At 39.4% G+C, this 14,562-nt stretch overlaps 1 protein-coding gene across 3 annotated transcripts in view; it reads left to right on the top strand.

The window, feature by feature from the left end:
* The first annotated feature begins 207 nt into the window (after positions 1–207).
* TAFA5 (TAFA chemokine like family member 5) overlaps positions 208–14,562 on the top strand; it is a 430,494-nt gene continuing 416,139 nt past the window's right edge. Inside the window, exon 1 of one of the 3 annotated variants that reach the window (XM_075742398.1) lies at positions 208–1,482. In XM_075742398.1, the coding sequence (XP_075598513.1) occupies positions 1,371–1,482 (112 nt within the window). In that variant the 5' untranslated portion in view covers positions 208–1,370. The remainder of the gene's footprint in view (positions 1,483–14,562) is intronic. The other 2 variants (XR_012833431.1, XM_075742378.1) reach the window with 2 other exon arrangements.

Below are 14,562 nucleotides of genomic sequence, written 5' to 3' on the forward strand. Positions count from 1 at the left end.
GAGGTGACTCTCCCCCTGCAGAGCCACAGGGCTCGTCCCTCTCCGGCCCGCGCCCCTCGGCCCCCTCCGACCCCCACGCCCGGCAAGGCTGGGAGCAGCCGCAGCCGAGCGGCTCCCCCCGCGGCTCCTCCCTCCCCACCGCCAAGGGTTAAACCCGCCGGTCGCAGCGTTGCATCGGGGGAGAGGAGCAAAGGAGCGGGGCGAGGCGCCGCCGGCGGCGGGCAGGTGCGGGGGCCATGTGCGCCCCGAGGCCGGGAGCGCTCCTCCGGCGGGGACGCGCAGGTGGCGGGGCGCCGGGGGAAGGACCGCTCCGTGCGCTCTTCACCTGTGGGCGTGACCGCCGTCCCCCTCCTCCTCCTCCTCCTCCTCCTCCTCCTCCTCCTCCTCCTCCTCCTCCTCCTCCTCCTCCTCCTCCTCCTCCTCCTCCTTCTCTTTACTTGAAGGGCCGGCGCTGCTCTAGCGGCAGAGCCTAAGAGCGGGGCTGGCGGCGCACGGAGAGGAGGAGAAGACCTGCCGCCGCCGCCCCTCCTTGTAAAGTGTCCCGCCCGCCGCGGATCCGGCCGCCCTTCGCGCCTCCGCCCCGCCGAGCCCGCAGGACCGGCCGGGAGGGGAGATCAGGCTGGACTCGCCGGGGGGGGACGGGGCGCCTCTCCGCCCGGCGGGCCGGGCCGTCTGTCTCCGCCGCCGTCCTCAGCCATTGGCGGGCACCGCCGTCCCCTGCTCCTCCGCGGGCGCTGGACTCCGATCGCCCTCGCCCCGCGGAGCTGCCTGGCGGAGCCCTTCCCCGCGGGCGGGCGGCGGTGGCCGCCAGGGTGCCCTCGCTCCTCCGTGCCTGCTGCCCCCGCGGCCATGCTGCCCTGGGCTGGCAGGCGGCGGCGGCCTGAGCGGGGGTCGCCCTAGAGCGGCGGGCGGGCGGGCGGGGGAGGCCTCCCCGCGCTAGCACCGCCTCGGCCCGGGCCCCGGCCTGCGGAGGTCTGCCCCCGGGGAGCGGGAGGAGGCAGGGGAAGGGACAACAAGCGAAACTACTTCTGCAAATTAAAAAAAATATAAAAAGAGGCTCGTTCGTGGGACATCTTCAAAGCTCAGCACCACGCCAGAGTCCCAGTAAAGCCCACCACGGTAGTGAATCTCACCACAGTGACAGGAGGAAAGCTGGCAGCGGCCACTGCACCAAAGTCCTGCATGCTTTAGAGTCGCCTTGGCTTTCTGGCTGGAAGATGGTTCCTGCAACAGGACCGTGTTGCTGCTGACGAACGGCGGGGTCGTTGGAAGATGCCTTCCTTGGGGATTACACGTGGAGAAGGGCCATCAGTCAAGGGGAGAGCTGACTGGTGAAACTGTCTTTCTCCCCCACCGGGGAAGTGGCTTCAATGGCTCCATCTCCCAGGAGAAGCAGTAGGAAAGATGCCAACGCCTTGCCAAGCATGTCCTCAACTTTCTGGGCTATCATGATCCTGGCTAGTCTCCTAATCGCTTACTGCAGTAAGTACATATTTGTCCTGGTGCTTTTGCTGGGCATAAATCCACGCCCTTCCCATCTGAGGTAACGCTTCTGGCAAAGGCCGAGCTCCGAAGCTGGCAGGCGTAGGTACTGTGCCTTAGACTTGCCACCTCGATGCTTCTCCTCCTGCTCCCCCATGATAAAGCAGGTAGACTGACACTTTAATACTGCTGCTTCTCGGGAGCATGAGGTGATGTCCTTAGGTTGTAGATGTGGCATTTAGAGTCTGAACAGAAACATTTCTTGGATTTTAGGAACAAACTTTTTAGTGGTAGTAACTGTGATCCACTGTTCACTGTTTATTATCAGGTGTTACCAGCTATCCCAGACTGCTCGCTCCGTGTACACACTCTCCAGCCCCCATCCACCTTCCATGGACAGGAGCTATTTTGCTTATGTTCATTCTTTTAGGAAGAACATACTTAGTCAAGTGACAGATGTCTTAACATCATCGGGATCATATGTGATTCTTGGACTGTGAAATTGCATTGGAACACCCCACCACTTCCTTAGCATATCCTCAGCAGTTTAGTAAGCCCATGCTATCAGTTTTAGAGCTACATCACAGGTTATCGGTAGAGCTTTGTATATTCTTTTTCAGGCTTGATAGATTGTCCATTAATCACACTGAGTTGCAGATAAAGAATCTGTAAGAATCAAGTGCCTGGACTATTAATATTGTTAAAGATCTTTATTTTTTCTTTTTTTTTTTTTTTTTCCTCTCTCAGCAACAGTTATTTTCAAGCAGTTATGTAATTTAAATACAGTTAATGCCCAGACTTCTGGGGAATGCAAGTTAGTCCATAGTACCAGAGTGGGAATCTTTCAAAGAGAACAGTTTCTATGCAATAACAGGAAAATATATAATTTGTCAGGAGGGACCTGCTCAACTTTGCCAAAATGAATCTACACTGTATTTTCCAAGCCTGAGCTGAATGTGGTCTGTAATTTACACATAGTGCGTATTCCTTTCATTAGCTGTAGCATAAAAGACTTTGTACTAGGCTTGTCTTTTTGAGCTGTAATAGGTGTAGGTTATGATGAATAGGAAATGGATTCTGGTTTTCAGGAGCATGCCTGCTGCATTTCTTAACCCTCTATTCCATTCCCTCCAACCATATTATATTCTCCATTTTTCTGTGGGTTTTTTTTTCCTGAAACAAGATTGTAATTGGTTAAGAGAACCTTTAAGTCACTTTTTTTGCATGTTAACAGGGACTCTTTTTACTGACAACAGTGAAAGAGGCTTATTTCAAAAAGAATAACATATTTTGTAATTATTTTTTGTAATTTAGCACATTTTGCATTACACTTTCATTAAAAAATCGTATCAAGCGGGCCACACTTTTAAATAATTTCATTTTATACATAATGTCATATTCAATGTGCTAATATAGAGGGTATACAAAACAACATACTTGGATTTAAAAGAATTTATGTGCATGCTGGGAGATAAATGACTCAGTAAATGTATATTACAGGATGAATAGTTCAAGTGTAAAGGGAATTCAGCTGGATATTAGTAATAGCAAATATTTTATTAAGTTTGTGCTAGAAATGTCTGGAGGGTCCCAGGATTTTTATGAGAAGATACGAGTTCTTCTGTGCAGGTATCTTCTATCAACACAGCCTCAGAAAGAGTTAACTATAAACTCTGACACCTTAAAAATTACTTATATTCAACAGCGAGAGGTTTGACAATGTTCTCTTCTAAGAAATGAAGTTGTCCATTTGAATTATTCTGTATTGTTCTTTTTTTTTTTTTTGCATTGTTTACTGATGCTGAACAGTGCAAATGTTAGCTGATAATAGGAAGGCAATTTCTAGTGTGCTTAAATGACCAATTGCTAATTAGGTGTCTCAGCCAGTGTAGATGGTGTTTCTCAAACATGTAGTACGCTCTTCATTCCATATAGTGCTGAAAAGCACCATGCAGCTTAAAATATGCAGTGTCAAAACACTCCACCATTTATGTAATGTTTCACTGATTTGACAACTGCAATTCCAAATGTTAATGAAGCACCGTGAACATTTTCTCTAGCGGTAGTAGTTGAAAAATTGCAAAAAATGTTTTTGCTCTGTGGAAAGGGTGAAGATGTTTAAAAATCAAGGAAAAAAATGCAAAACTATTTCTAGGTAAAGTAGTACTGCAAATTTTATGAATTCTTTTTAAAAATATCCAGGGTTTATTCAGTCTTTTTTTATCTGATGCCTTATTTTTTGAAGACAAGCATAACTGGGTGTGTGGGGGGGGTGTCAGTTATGTTTTAAGAATAACAGCCTTGCCATATTTCTTAGGAAGTAAAAGAAAAGAACTTGACAATGTAAGGTGTTATGTATTTTTCCACACACCTTATATTCAGGTATATGGTGGTATACCAACTTAAGTCTCTGATATCAAGCAGACTTCTGTAAAAAAACAATACAGTTGAACACATTATTAAAGTAGTTACAGGAACCTCATATCTGATTGTCTCTCACTGTATCGTTTTTCTACATTTACATCAAACCCTGCAGCTCAAAAAAAAATCAGAACTTCTACACATTTCCATTTTTTCAGCACTATAAATAAAACTTTTGATCTACCTTGCTTATTGTAATTTTTAATCTGTTGGTCTGACAAAGCTTATTCCTGAATCAGCTATATGAATGCTTCTTCCCCTTCCCCTAATTACTTTGTGAATCTTTGTTTCTGGGAATGTATTTGTTGTACAATAGTCATCCCTATTACTGGGAGCAACTAGTAAACACCATACTCTGAGTTCCACTTGACCGATAAGCATATTTATAAAGCATGCTCTGGATGTATATGTACAGTCCATTAGATTTTCATTTATATTTTAATTTCTGAAGCCCAATTGTGTTCTCTTTGGCAAGGTAAAATGATAAACTGATCATTTTTTCTTTCTTAAATGTTTAGATTATATTTAGGGATAGTGGCTCCATCCTATGGTGGAAGAGAAACCTGCATCAAATCAACTAGGTTAGTTGCTATAGTGATAAATATAATGTAATATTCTCCTCCTGAAGAAAAATGGTCTGATTTGGTAGGTTGTCAACAGGAGAAGGCAAAAATGAAGTAGTAGAAATAGGCTGTTTATGGACCTTGGTGTAACCACCAAAGAGTTAGTTTACTTAACAGAAGCATCAGTAAATGTAAAAAAAGTCTTAGGAGGGTGAGCTAGAGGATGACCACCTTCAATGGCAATTCAGAATTAAAGGAGTTGTGACATTTTTGGATCCCAGACACGCATTCTGCATACTTGCTTAATGAAATTAGTAGGCAAGAGAGAAGTACCTACAGTGAATTCTTTAAGTTACTGTTTTTATGTTGTAAAGGTACATTGAATTGTTTTTTTCTCCTTCTATAACTGAGATTTACATTTTTCCATGTTAGAAAGTTTGGTCAAATTAAGGAAATCTCCTGTGGCATCACAGCTGCATGCTATATCAGAAATCTAAATAACATGGTTTTGATTCAGAATGATTTTTTAGTGCATTTATTCAGTTGGCTTTGCCATAAATACTGAGGTGCTTTTTATATGTAAATAGTGACTTTTTAAACAACATAGGATTCAGCTTTAGCAAAGTTGTGGCTGTTATGAGCTTTTGGCTTTCTTTATTTTATACTGTTTTGTAAGCATAAGGAATAGAACATTAGGCCCCTGTGGTGTCAGGTTTTGCTGTTCTGTTAAGGTAATGCTACTAAGGGCAAGCAAGTGAGTTTTTTGAAAGGAACCACCACAACTGAATGGCACTTGGAAAGTTCACCTTCTTGTTTTAAATATTGTATATGGAAGAGAGCAATATGAAGGCCAGCATTTATGCTGATTAGATGGTGATAGTACTAGGAAAAAATAATCCAAAACTCCAAAATGCAAAATATTTCCCATAACTCTACAGTTTTGCACTGCAAGTGCAAGTTCTTTCACAATAATAAGAAATGGAAAAAAGAAATATTCTCCTAATTCGTTATTTCTTTTGCTTGCAGAATACAAAATAAAAACATTGTAATGATGAAAGACTGGTAGGTTATATTAAATGACTGATTCTGCAGTCTACCATTTAAATTTGTGGAATTTGTTGAGCAGGAAAATCAATCTCTTCGCATAAATAAAAAAAAATGTGTCTCAAAGATTTTGCATGGTACCATGCAAAATGCAGATAATTCCAATGAAAAATATTAGATTGACCTCACCTTAAATTGAGATCCTGTTGTTACACATTGGGTGGACACTGCTGATTTGAGAAATACCTTTTCATCATCCTGTTGTGGAATTGCTTTCTATCTAGAAGACACAGGTCTCTAGGTCTTATTGTTCCCTTAGGCTATTTGAGACTACCAGCAGGGATGACAGTTAGCTGTGACTGTCACCTGGACACCTCTCTAACAAGAGCTACCATGTCATCGTGCATTGGCTACTGAAGAGCTGCTATATGATAAATGGTCCCTGCTGATTTATGTTGGATGTGCAGAAGTCATCTCTGAATGAAGGCCTACTGCTCCTGTTACTGATCCTATATCATTCATTCTCTGTTTTTTACAAATGAAAAAGATTTTCTTCATCTGTCCAAGTGATCTGTAGTTTTATTACACTTTCTGCAAGAGTTACTGTGTTTGTATTTTTCTCAAACTCTGCACACAGAATAAAGGTGACATGTAGAGCAATTGTCATTATTCAAACTTTTTTCAGTCTAGTTTTTGCATAGAAATGAAAAATAATGCTTTTATGACATTAAATAAGAAAAACAAGATACTAAAATTTTGTTTATTTATATAACATCCCAGCTGCTCCTTTTTCAGAAGGTTCATTTTTTGAATTAAAACCAATGCTTTGAACTTAATGGCCTCTACGACATAATACCTGTCAATGTGAGTGCCAAACTGACATTGAGATTGTCTCACCAGTTGTGTTGTAGTCTGTCCAGATGATGTATTACATAGCAGTCATTGGCATCAACATAAGAAATGTCTTCTTACCACTTTTAATGTTGCATTCAACCCTTTAAGGCTAAGTAAGCATCATTTACAATTTCTCAAATGTATTTGAATTATGGCTCTTACTTCCATTGCAAGTATAACCACAGATATAGATGGATATAATGGGAAGCAGGTAGGGAGGGGGCGATGATAGAAAGAAATGGATATTTTCAATTAAATATGTGACAGAGGAGTATTCCGTTTTTTTCCCAGAGTTGATAGGAGAGAGACTGACACCTCTTTGACTTGCTTTTTTTTCTCTCTTTATGCAATGTACTGTATTGTTCTTACCATATAGTGTGAAAACAGTGTTGGGAGCATGGAGGAGAGCCCCACTGCTCCGGCGAGGTGCGTAAACATGGGCTAGATTGTATTTTCTTTTACTGGGATCCCATTAATCTTTCACTCTGTCTAGTGACTTCATTGAAGAAGTAGTAGCAAGTCCTTCACTGAGATTAGCCTTATGAGTGGGCATTTTCCCACTCGTTCTTCTCTGCTAGGAGCTGGCGGTATGAAATCTCTCAGTTTTTAGATGTAATTTAGTGCTTTCTTAGTGAGTACTCTAACCATAAGGCTATTATGTGGGAAAACCCCTACAGCTAGTCCAGCATCTGGCATGCCAAATAATGTTTATTAGAGCTATGCCTTGAAAGTTGTCAATAACTCAAAAATGCAGTTGGATGCTGAACTATGTACAGAAGTGTCAAATACATAGGCAAATCTAGACAGCAATGATTAACCAGTCTTCCTGCTCTGCATATTCTTTGTTGCTAAATTCAAACCAGTATGTTTTCATGCTTAGGCTCATATTTGACCAGGTGTGTTGTTCTGCTGTTGGGCTGGGGATTTGTTTAGGGTTTTTTTCTCTGTTTAAAGGGAAGTTACACTGCTTTTTGCACAGATGGCTGGCAAAATTGCTTATTGTAGATGTTTTGGGAAGTCATCTCTTCATGGATATGCTTTTATGTTAGCCCTGCAAATAGGAAAATGTTACGCAGTGACTATTTGAAAATATATGAGCCGTATTTAGACTATGTTTTCCAGTATTTTTGGTGTAGAGGTTTATTTCAAATATTTTGTGCATGTTTTTCAATAAATGGACTTTGGCTACAGTACAGGAATCACAAGGTTTTGCATTCATGTGCTGATCTATTGATCTCCTAAAGACTTTGCAGTCTGTGTTTTATTTCAGTCTCTGGATGGACTGCTTCTTTGGTCACCTTTCTTCAAACACTTGATTGCTTTCAGATAACAGGAAAGTATCTCACCTAACTCTGGGGTGAGGAGTATAACTGACTGTTTTTCAAAGGAGTCTCTCTGCTACGGCCCCTTTAGTTCTTTCCTGAGTAACAGCTAGTTATTCAAGATCATCCTGGGCCTTGTGTCTCCTAGCACTTCTTTTAAGTGCCCATGACCCAGTACAGCAATAAGGAAGTTACTTCTCTAGAACAAAATGTTATTTATTTTGCCAAACAATATGCTGCTGTTGGACAAAACATGAACTATATCTAGAGAGACCTCTAGCTACTATTTTTTCTGTGGTTACAATTCCCTTCAAGGAGGTAGGTTGGTATGATTTATTTTTAGTTTTGATGTTCTCTGCCTCATTCTTTTGCAGCCCGAGTTAACACATGCTTTCAGCTGACCCTTGTCTTTAACGGCCCTCCACCACTGGCATCTCCTGCTCTTGCAACTGGAGAGTGTTCTAACAGGGCTGGATCTTAGGATATTTTTTAGGATTACTTACCTGGCAAAATCAAGCTTCCTTCTGTCTTTGCCTGTGTGTGAAAGTAGCAATTTGAGCTATGACCCCATTGTTCAGTTTGGTGTTTTGAAGGTCCAGAACTGACACTGTCTCTGGTTTTGTTTTGTGTGGAGGTTAATTCCAGAACATTGTTAACAGATGTGGTCTGTTTGTATTTTCTGTACCAAAAACTGAATAAAAGCCCAGAGCAGAATCCCTAAGAGATTGGTAACGTTTCAAATTGCAAGTTATGTTGCTTGGACTGATTCCTGATTTTTCATCTGTTGTAGAGAAGAATTGTAGTGACCAACTGTACTCAAGCACAGCGGTAGAACCTGCTGGTTCTGTTAGCGGACAAAGCTGCATCATCTGAGAGAAGGGTCCTTAATTCTTACAGAAACAAGAAATTACTACATCTGAAAAAGAAATTTTGGGTTCTGAAGTCTATCTTACTGTGTTCTTGTTAATCATAGTTTAATTTATGGTGGTTTTTACCTTTGCTCTTAGAACTCTGTTTTGTTTTGGTTTTCTGATTATCTTAGAACTCTGATGTTGACAAATGTGTTCTAAGAGATGATACGCTAACAATATGAGATACTGTTAACCCCAAATGCCTGTATCATTTTTGGTACTTTCAGATATCAGTATCCCTTTTAGTGGAATGTTTAATTTTTTCCATTGAACTACACCAGTGCAAAGTCTGGCAGAACAGCTTAGCCAGATGATAGAAGTGAATTTAAGCTAAGCTCTTCCACTTTTTATTAAATGGTTCAATTGCAAGCAGAAATGTCGAAATGCTGTGGGAACAGTAACTTCTGGCACTTCTTCTGGCAGATCTAGAGGAGGCCTGCAAAACTGATCACAGGGCTGGAGCACCTCTCCTATGAAGACAGGCTGAGAGAGTTGGGCTTGTTCAGCCTGCAGAAGAGAAGGCTCTGGGGAGACCTTACAGCAGTCTTCCAGTACTGACAGGGCCTATAGGAAAGCTGGAGAGGGACTTTTTACAAGGGCATGGAGCGATAGGACCAGGGGTAATGACCCTGAAGGAGGGTAGGTTTAAATTAGATATTAGGAAGAAATTCTTCCCTGTGAGGGTGGTGAGGCACTGGAACAGGTTGCCCAGAGAAGCTGTGGATGCCCCCTCCCTGGAAGTGTTCAAGACCAAGTTGGATGGGACTTTGGTCAACCTGGTGTAGTGGAGAGTGTCCCTGCCCATGGCAGAGGGGTTGGAACTAGGCGATCTTTAAGATCCCTTCCAACCCAAACCATTCTATGACTTTTGTTCTCTTGCTTTAAATTAAACTAAATATGAGTGTAACAGATATTGTGAGAGGTTACCTGTTACTAATAGCATTCTCTGGTGTTCCTGAAAGTTTCTTATTTTTTTGAACCAAAATGAACTCTATATTTAGTTATACCTTGGAAAAACACTTTTCTTCTGTGCAACTTAAATGTGACATTTTTATTATTTTTTTGTATAGTGAACAAATTCCAAAGTAGTTCTGTATATAGGCTTGAATGATAAAGATATAAAATTATTTTCTAAGTTAGCTCCAGCTAGAAAAAAGTAAACATGTATGTTCTGGAACTCAGATCCTTATGGGTTAAAAGAAATGGCTGACAGTTTCAATTCCATCTGAACAGGACTGGTGTTTCCTTACCTTAGATTTCTGCAGTATAGTCATCTATATTCCATAATATAAATATATATTCCATCCATAATCTCCTTTTAAAGTCAGTGGAAACATAGACATTTTTACAGTGCAGTTCATGTGACCTGTTTTAGATACATGATGTAGTTTGAGGTAAATTGTGCTGCAGAAGTGCTTGTCTTTGTTGACTATAAAGCAGATTAGACAACTTGCTAAAATTTTAAATATATGTTATCACATTAATCTGGTCCTTCAGTACAGCATCTTTGGAATGTTGCTCGTTTTATTTTCAAGGCCCATGCTTAATATCTAAATGTTTAATGCCAAGTAACTGGTTCCGTTTTTCTGTAAGGAAGAAAAACCATAGATAAATAGCCCTGTGATACAGATTCATTAAGACTGTAGGTCAAGATATTGAACTACTGCAGCAAAGGATTTGTACAAATTGAGGGATGTAGTTGGCATAAATTACTGGGATCTTCTGAAGACATCTTTGCAAACAGCTTGTATCCCGAACATTCTTTGCAATGTGTTTTGTCTTACTGTAAATTCTCCAGTTTCATTGCCAATATTTTCACACTCTGGGCACTCTAAAAATACTGTCTTTCCCCAAAAGTTGGAAACTAGGTGAATTTTAGGTGAGTATACCAAAGGTTATCAGCTTTACCATTCGTTTTCTCATTTTTTTAAGCCTCTTCCATACGAAACAATATTAAACACATTTGCACCATGCAACCTTTTATAGTGTGAGTAATATATTTGAATTACCTTCATCTACTTGTGATTTAGGTAAGAAAAACTTTAAAGGTGAGCAATGTGTACATATAATATAAGAAGCTGCAGGGGCAAAGACGACTAGAAATGCTTCCCTTGAATATAAGAGCAAATATGAATTGCACTGAGCTTTAAAGTGCCACCCCATCAACTCCTCCTGCCCTTCCTTCTCCCCTCACCTGGAAAATAAAAGCTATATATGAAAAAAAGTTTTATGTTATGTGGTTATTTTTGGTAGGTTATTGGGCTTTATGACCCGAGTGGTTCCTCCAATTCTATGTTCTTCAGTGTAAGTGCTATTTTTACAGTCCTTTTCATCTGTAGAGATTTGTTGCCTTCTACACCTCATTCTTTTATCAATATGTTTTTGTTCAAGGAATATATTGCTGCTTTTCACCTTTTTCCATGGTATATATCTTTATGGACATTTTTTGTCTTAACAGCTGGCCAAATCTGGTTGTGCTGCCTGTATAACTAGAGATCTCTACCTTAACCTGTGTATAAATTTAATTATTTTCTAATATAGTCTTCTTTACAATGCCTTACCGAAGAGACTTCTTAACAGTTTATGGTGTTATATGGGCTCCCTTCCCCGTGCTTTGCAGACTTCTGTAAAGTGCTGCTGTGAACTTTCAGGGTGATAACAAGTTGCATGTACTGCCACTTGTAATTATGTTAAATGGATTTGAGGTCTTTCAGATACAATTCCAAGGTATTAGTTTAAAAACAACTTATAATACTTGAGTTGGTGGCATTTCAAAAGTCATTCCTACGAAAAAGCTTAATGCTTATCTTTTTTCATTTTCACATTTGACAGGAATATAGGCAAACCGGTTTATTCTTTGGCACAAATGCTACATTGACTTCATAGGACTGACTTCGCATTGAGCATATGTAATACCAAGAATTACTGCTTAATGCTTTCTCAGGTAATTTATCTCTATGTAGAAAAAAGGGATGTCCTTCAGAATCCTCGATTTCACAGAATGAAAGTAATCTTTTCCTCTTGATATTTTAATGTAAGCATAGATACAAAATAAAATGAAGCAACTACCTATCTCTTTTTTTTAGTTAATTCCCTGAAATTTATAGGGGATTTTTTGTCTCCATCAAAGACCAAATTTATATAACTCAAGAAAATATGTCCTACATTACCTTATTAGAGCACGTTCCCAATATATTTCACTGGCTTTCATTAACTGCTTGTAGTAACTGATGTCCATTTCCTTCCTGAGAGCTTCTTTTAGAATTTAGTGCTCCATATTGGCACAGAGTCCCAATATTAGTTTTCTATATTTTTCAGTTTTGCTTTCTTATTTTTCTTATCTAAGGTCAGGTGAATTGGCCCTACTGTTTGTCTTGCCACTTCCTGAAATGCTTTTCTGTTACTTGGTCTGACAAGTACAGCTATGTGAATCACGGTTTGCCAGTGACTTTTCAGATACGTTAACTTGATATATGTGTAGAGACTTTTTCTCCCAACTGCTAGATCTGCAGAGATTTGACAATTGGGCTTGGTTGATTTTCTTCCACATGCATCAAGTTCTCTGAGACCAATTATAAACCAATTATAAACTGTGATATGGCATGCTGTAGGCTTGCATATACGTACCTTATTAGAACTCAGTAAACTGGCAGTGCACAGAGAATATAATACATATCTGAAATTAGAGTTTATTTTTTTCCTGTGTTTATTTTAAATTGTCTTTAATTATTTTAAAAGTATATTAAAGCAACATATGTGACTATGCACAGAGGATTAGAACTATTGAACTGTTGAGAAAATATAATGCTTTCAGTTTCAGCACATGTAATCTGAACAAACACTTTAAGTTGCCACTACACTGGAGAGCCCTGCTATATACAATGAGTATACGTCATTTGTCATGACAGGGGTGTCTAAATTTCAGATGCATGTTAATATTACTCAGGTCATGTATGTTTTTTTGTGACAAAGGGCTGTGATAATCTCCACTTTTCCAATTGTGGAAGAGGAACAGCTCTCTTTCTTAAAAGTGGGTGGCAGGAAACTAGAACTTAAACCAGAGCTAGTTGATTTTGGTCTTTGTTTGAAAGGAATGATCATATAAAGCATATGGAATAAAAATTTCAGAGCTCTTCTGTAAAATCAAAGAGCAGTGTTTCTAAAGTCTGCTTTTGACCAGTTTCATGTTCTTGTTTTGCTTTCTGGTTTACTCTTCTCAGTGTATATTTCTATAATGCATATACTTATTTTCAGGATGTAGCACTGTAGTTGAACTTAACTGATCAAAATATAACATTTTTTCCCCACATATCTAAATTTGCTGATTTGTTTTCCCCTGAAGAGCAGAGATACTGCCATGAGGTTGGGTTTTTTGGTTGGTTGTAGGTGTGGGGTTTTTTTTGGTTTTTGTTTTTTTTAATGGGACGGTAATATGGAAAACTCAGAAGGAAAAAAGGTATAAATTTTAATAAAGAATAGAAGAAGTAAAATTTTGAATTTTGCTTGCTGCTGTGTTGAAAAGAATTGGAAGTTGGATATTAACTTTGGTTTGCAGACTCTGACAGCATTTCTTTAAAAGTCAACAGAGCGCCTTTCAAATCAGGTACAGCTATGTGACAGACAACCGTCAGACAAAATTCTGTCCTTAAAAAATTAAAGCTTGTAAATTCACACTCAGGTTTGTTTGTGTGTTGGTTGCTTTTCCTCTTACTTACATCCCAGGATTGATTGATCTATAAACACAGGGATACACATATGAGAAAACCACATGACACTCTGGATCATTCATTTTAATTTTACTTCTTTGGAAATGGATGTATGACATTGGTTAATTTATATCTTATCTGGAATTTTTGAGAGGAGTAATTTTGTTTATTTAGGAGTAGCTTGATCAGTAAATAAATGTAATATTTTTTTCTTCTGTGGATCTTTCCTCCAAAATTATATAAAACCACTTAAATATTTAAATATTGATAACAGCAGTTCTTTCTAGGACTGTAAGATAAATAGCTTTAATTGTAATAGATTGTGAGATATGTCTATGGCTACAAATCATTTAAAGAAAGCTAAGAGCTGGGTTGAGTGCTTGCTTTCAGTTAGTAGATTCTGTGTTGAGCCTTGTCTCTCTTTGCCTTTTCCACAGGCACCTGAGTCTGAAACGATACTGCTAGTCAGGAGGACGTACTTGGTGAAAGGGAGAATGTACGCTTCTGTCTTTTTGCTTGATGCAAGAACTGCCATAGTGGAGGAATTAAAGCTGTTAACAAACTGTCAAAATATTAGTTCCCCAACACTGGTAGTATTTTAGCTGAGAGGCAGGAAAATCAAGATCGTACAGAATGTGTATGGGCTAACTCATTCAGTTGCTGTATGTACTAAAACAAATCTTGGCCAGGAGCTTCATCCAATGTTGCAATGCTTGGCTCTGTAAAATACAATAGTGATAACTATAAAAATGTATTTTCTTTCACATTGAAAGTAGCTATTATTGGGAGTATACTCAGGCAGAAAGAATGTTGCTTGATAGATTTTAAATCTACGTATCTTAACATGTGATATTATTCCAGAAAAATTGCCATAATGTTTATTTACAGAGAACAAGAAATTTCAGCAGGTTTAAACACACAAAATGAGGAATGATTTATTGTCTGTAAACAGTTGAAAACACTACTTTTAAATCAATTGCAAATAATGAAAGAGAATTAATGGTGAAAAGAGAAGACTTTTTTTCTCCTTAACTTGGATATAAAATGACTAATGGTGAAACAACACATTGCAAGTTTGCGTGAGTGTCTGAGCCAGTGAAGCTAACAAAGGAAGAAGAGCTTCCACATGTGAAATTAATGCAAATGCTATCAAAATATCTGCCAAACTCTACCTTTACTTTTTTTCAAACTCACCTGATTATTTTGTTTGATATTTCTT

Source organism: Balearica regulorum, chromosome 1 (assembly GCF_011004875.1).
Source record: "Balearica regulorum gibbericeps isolate bBalReg1 chromosome 1, bBalReg1.pri, whole genome shotgun sequence".
NCBI classification, from domain to species: Eukaryota; Metazoa; Chordata; class Aves; order Gruiformes; family Gruidae; genus Balearica; species Balearica regulorum.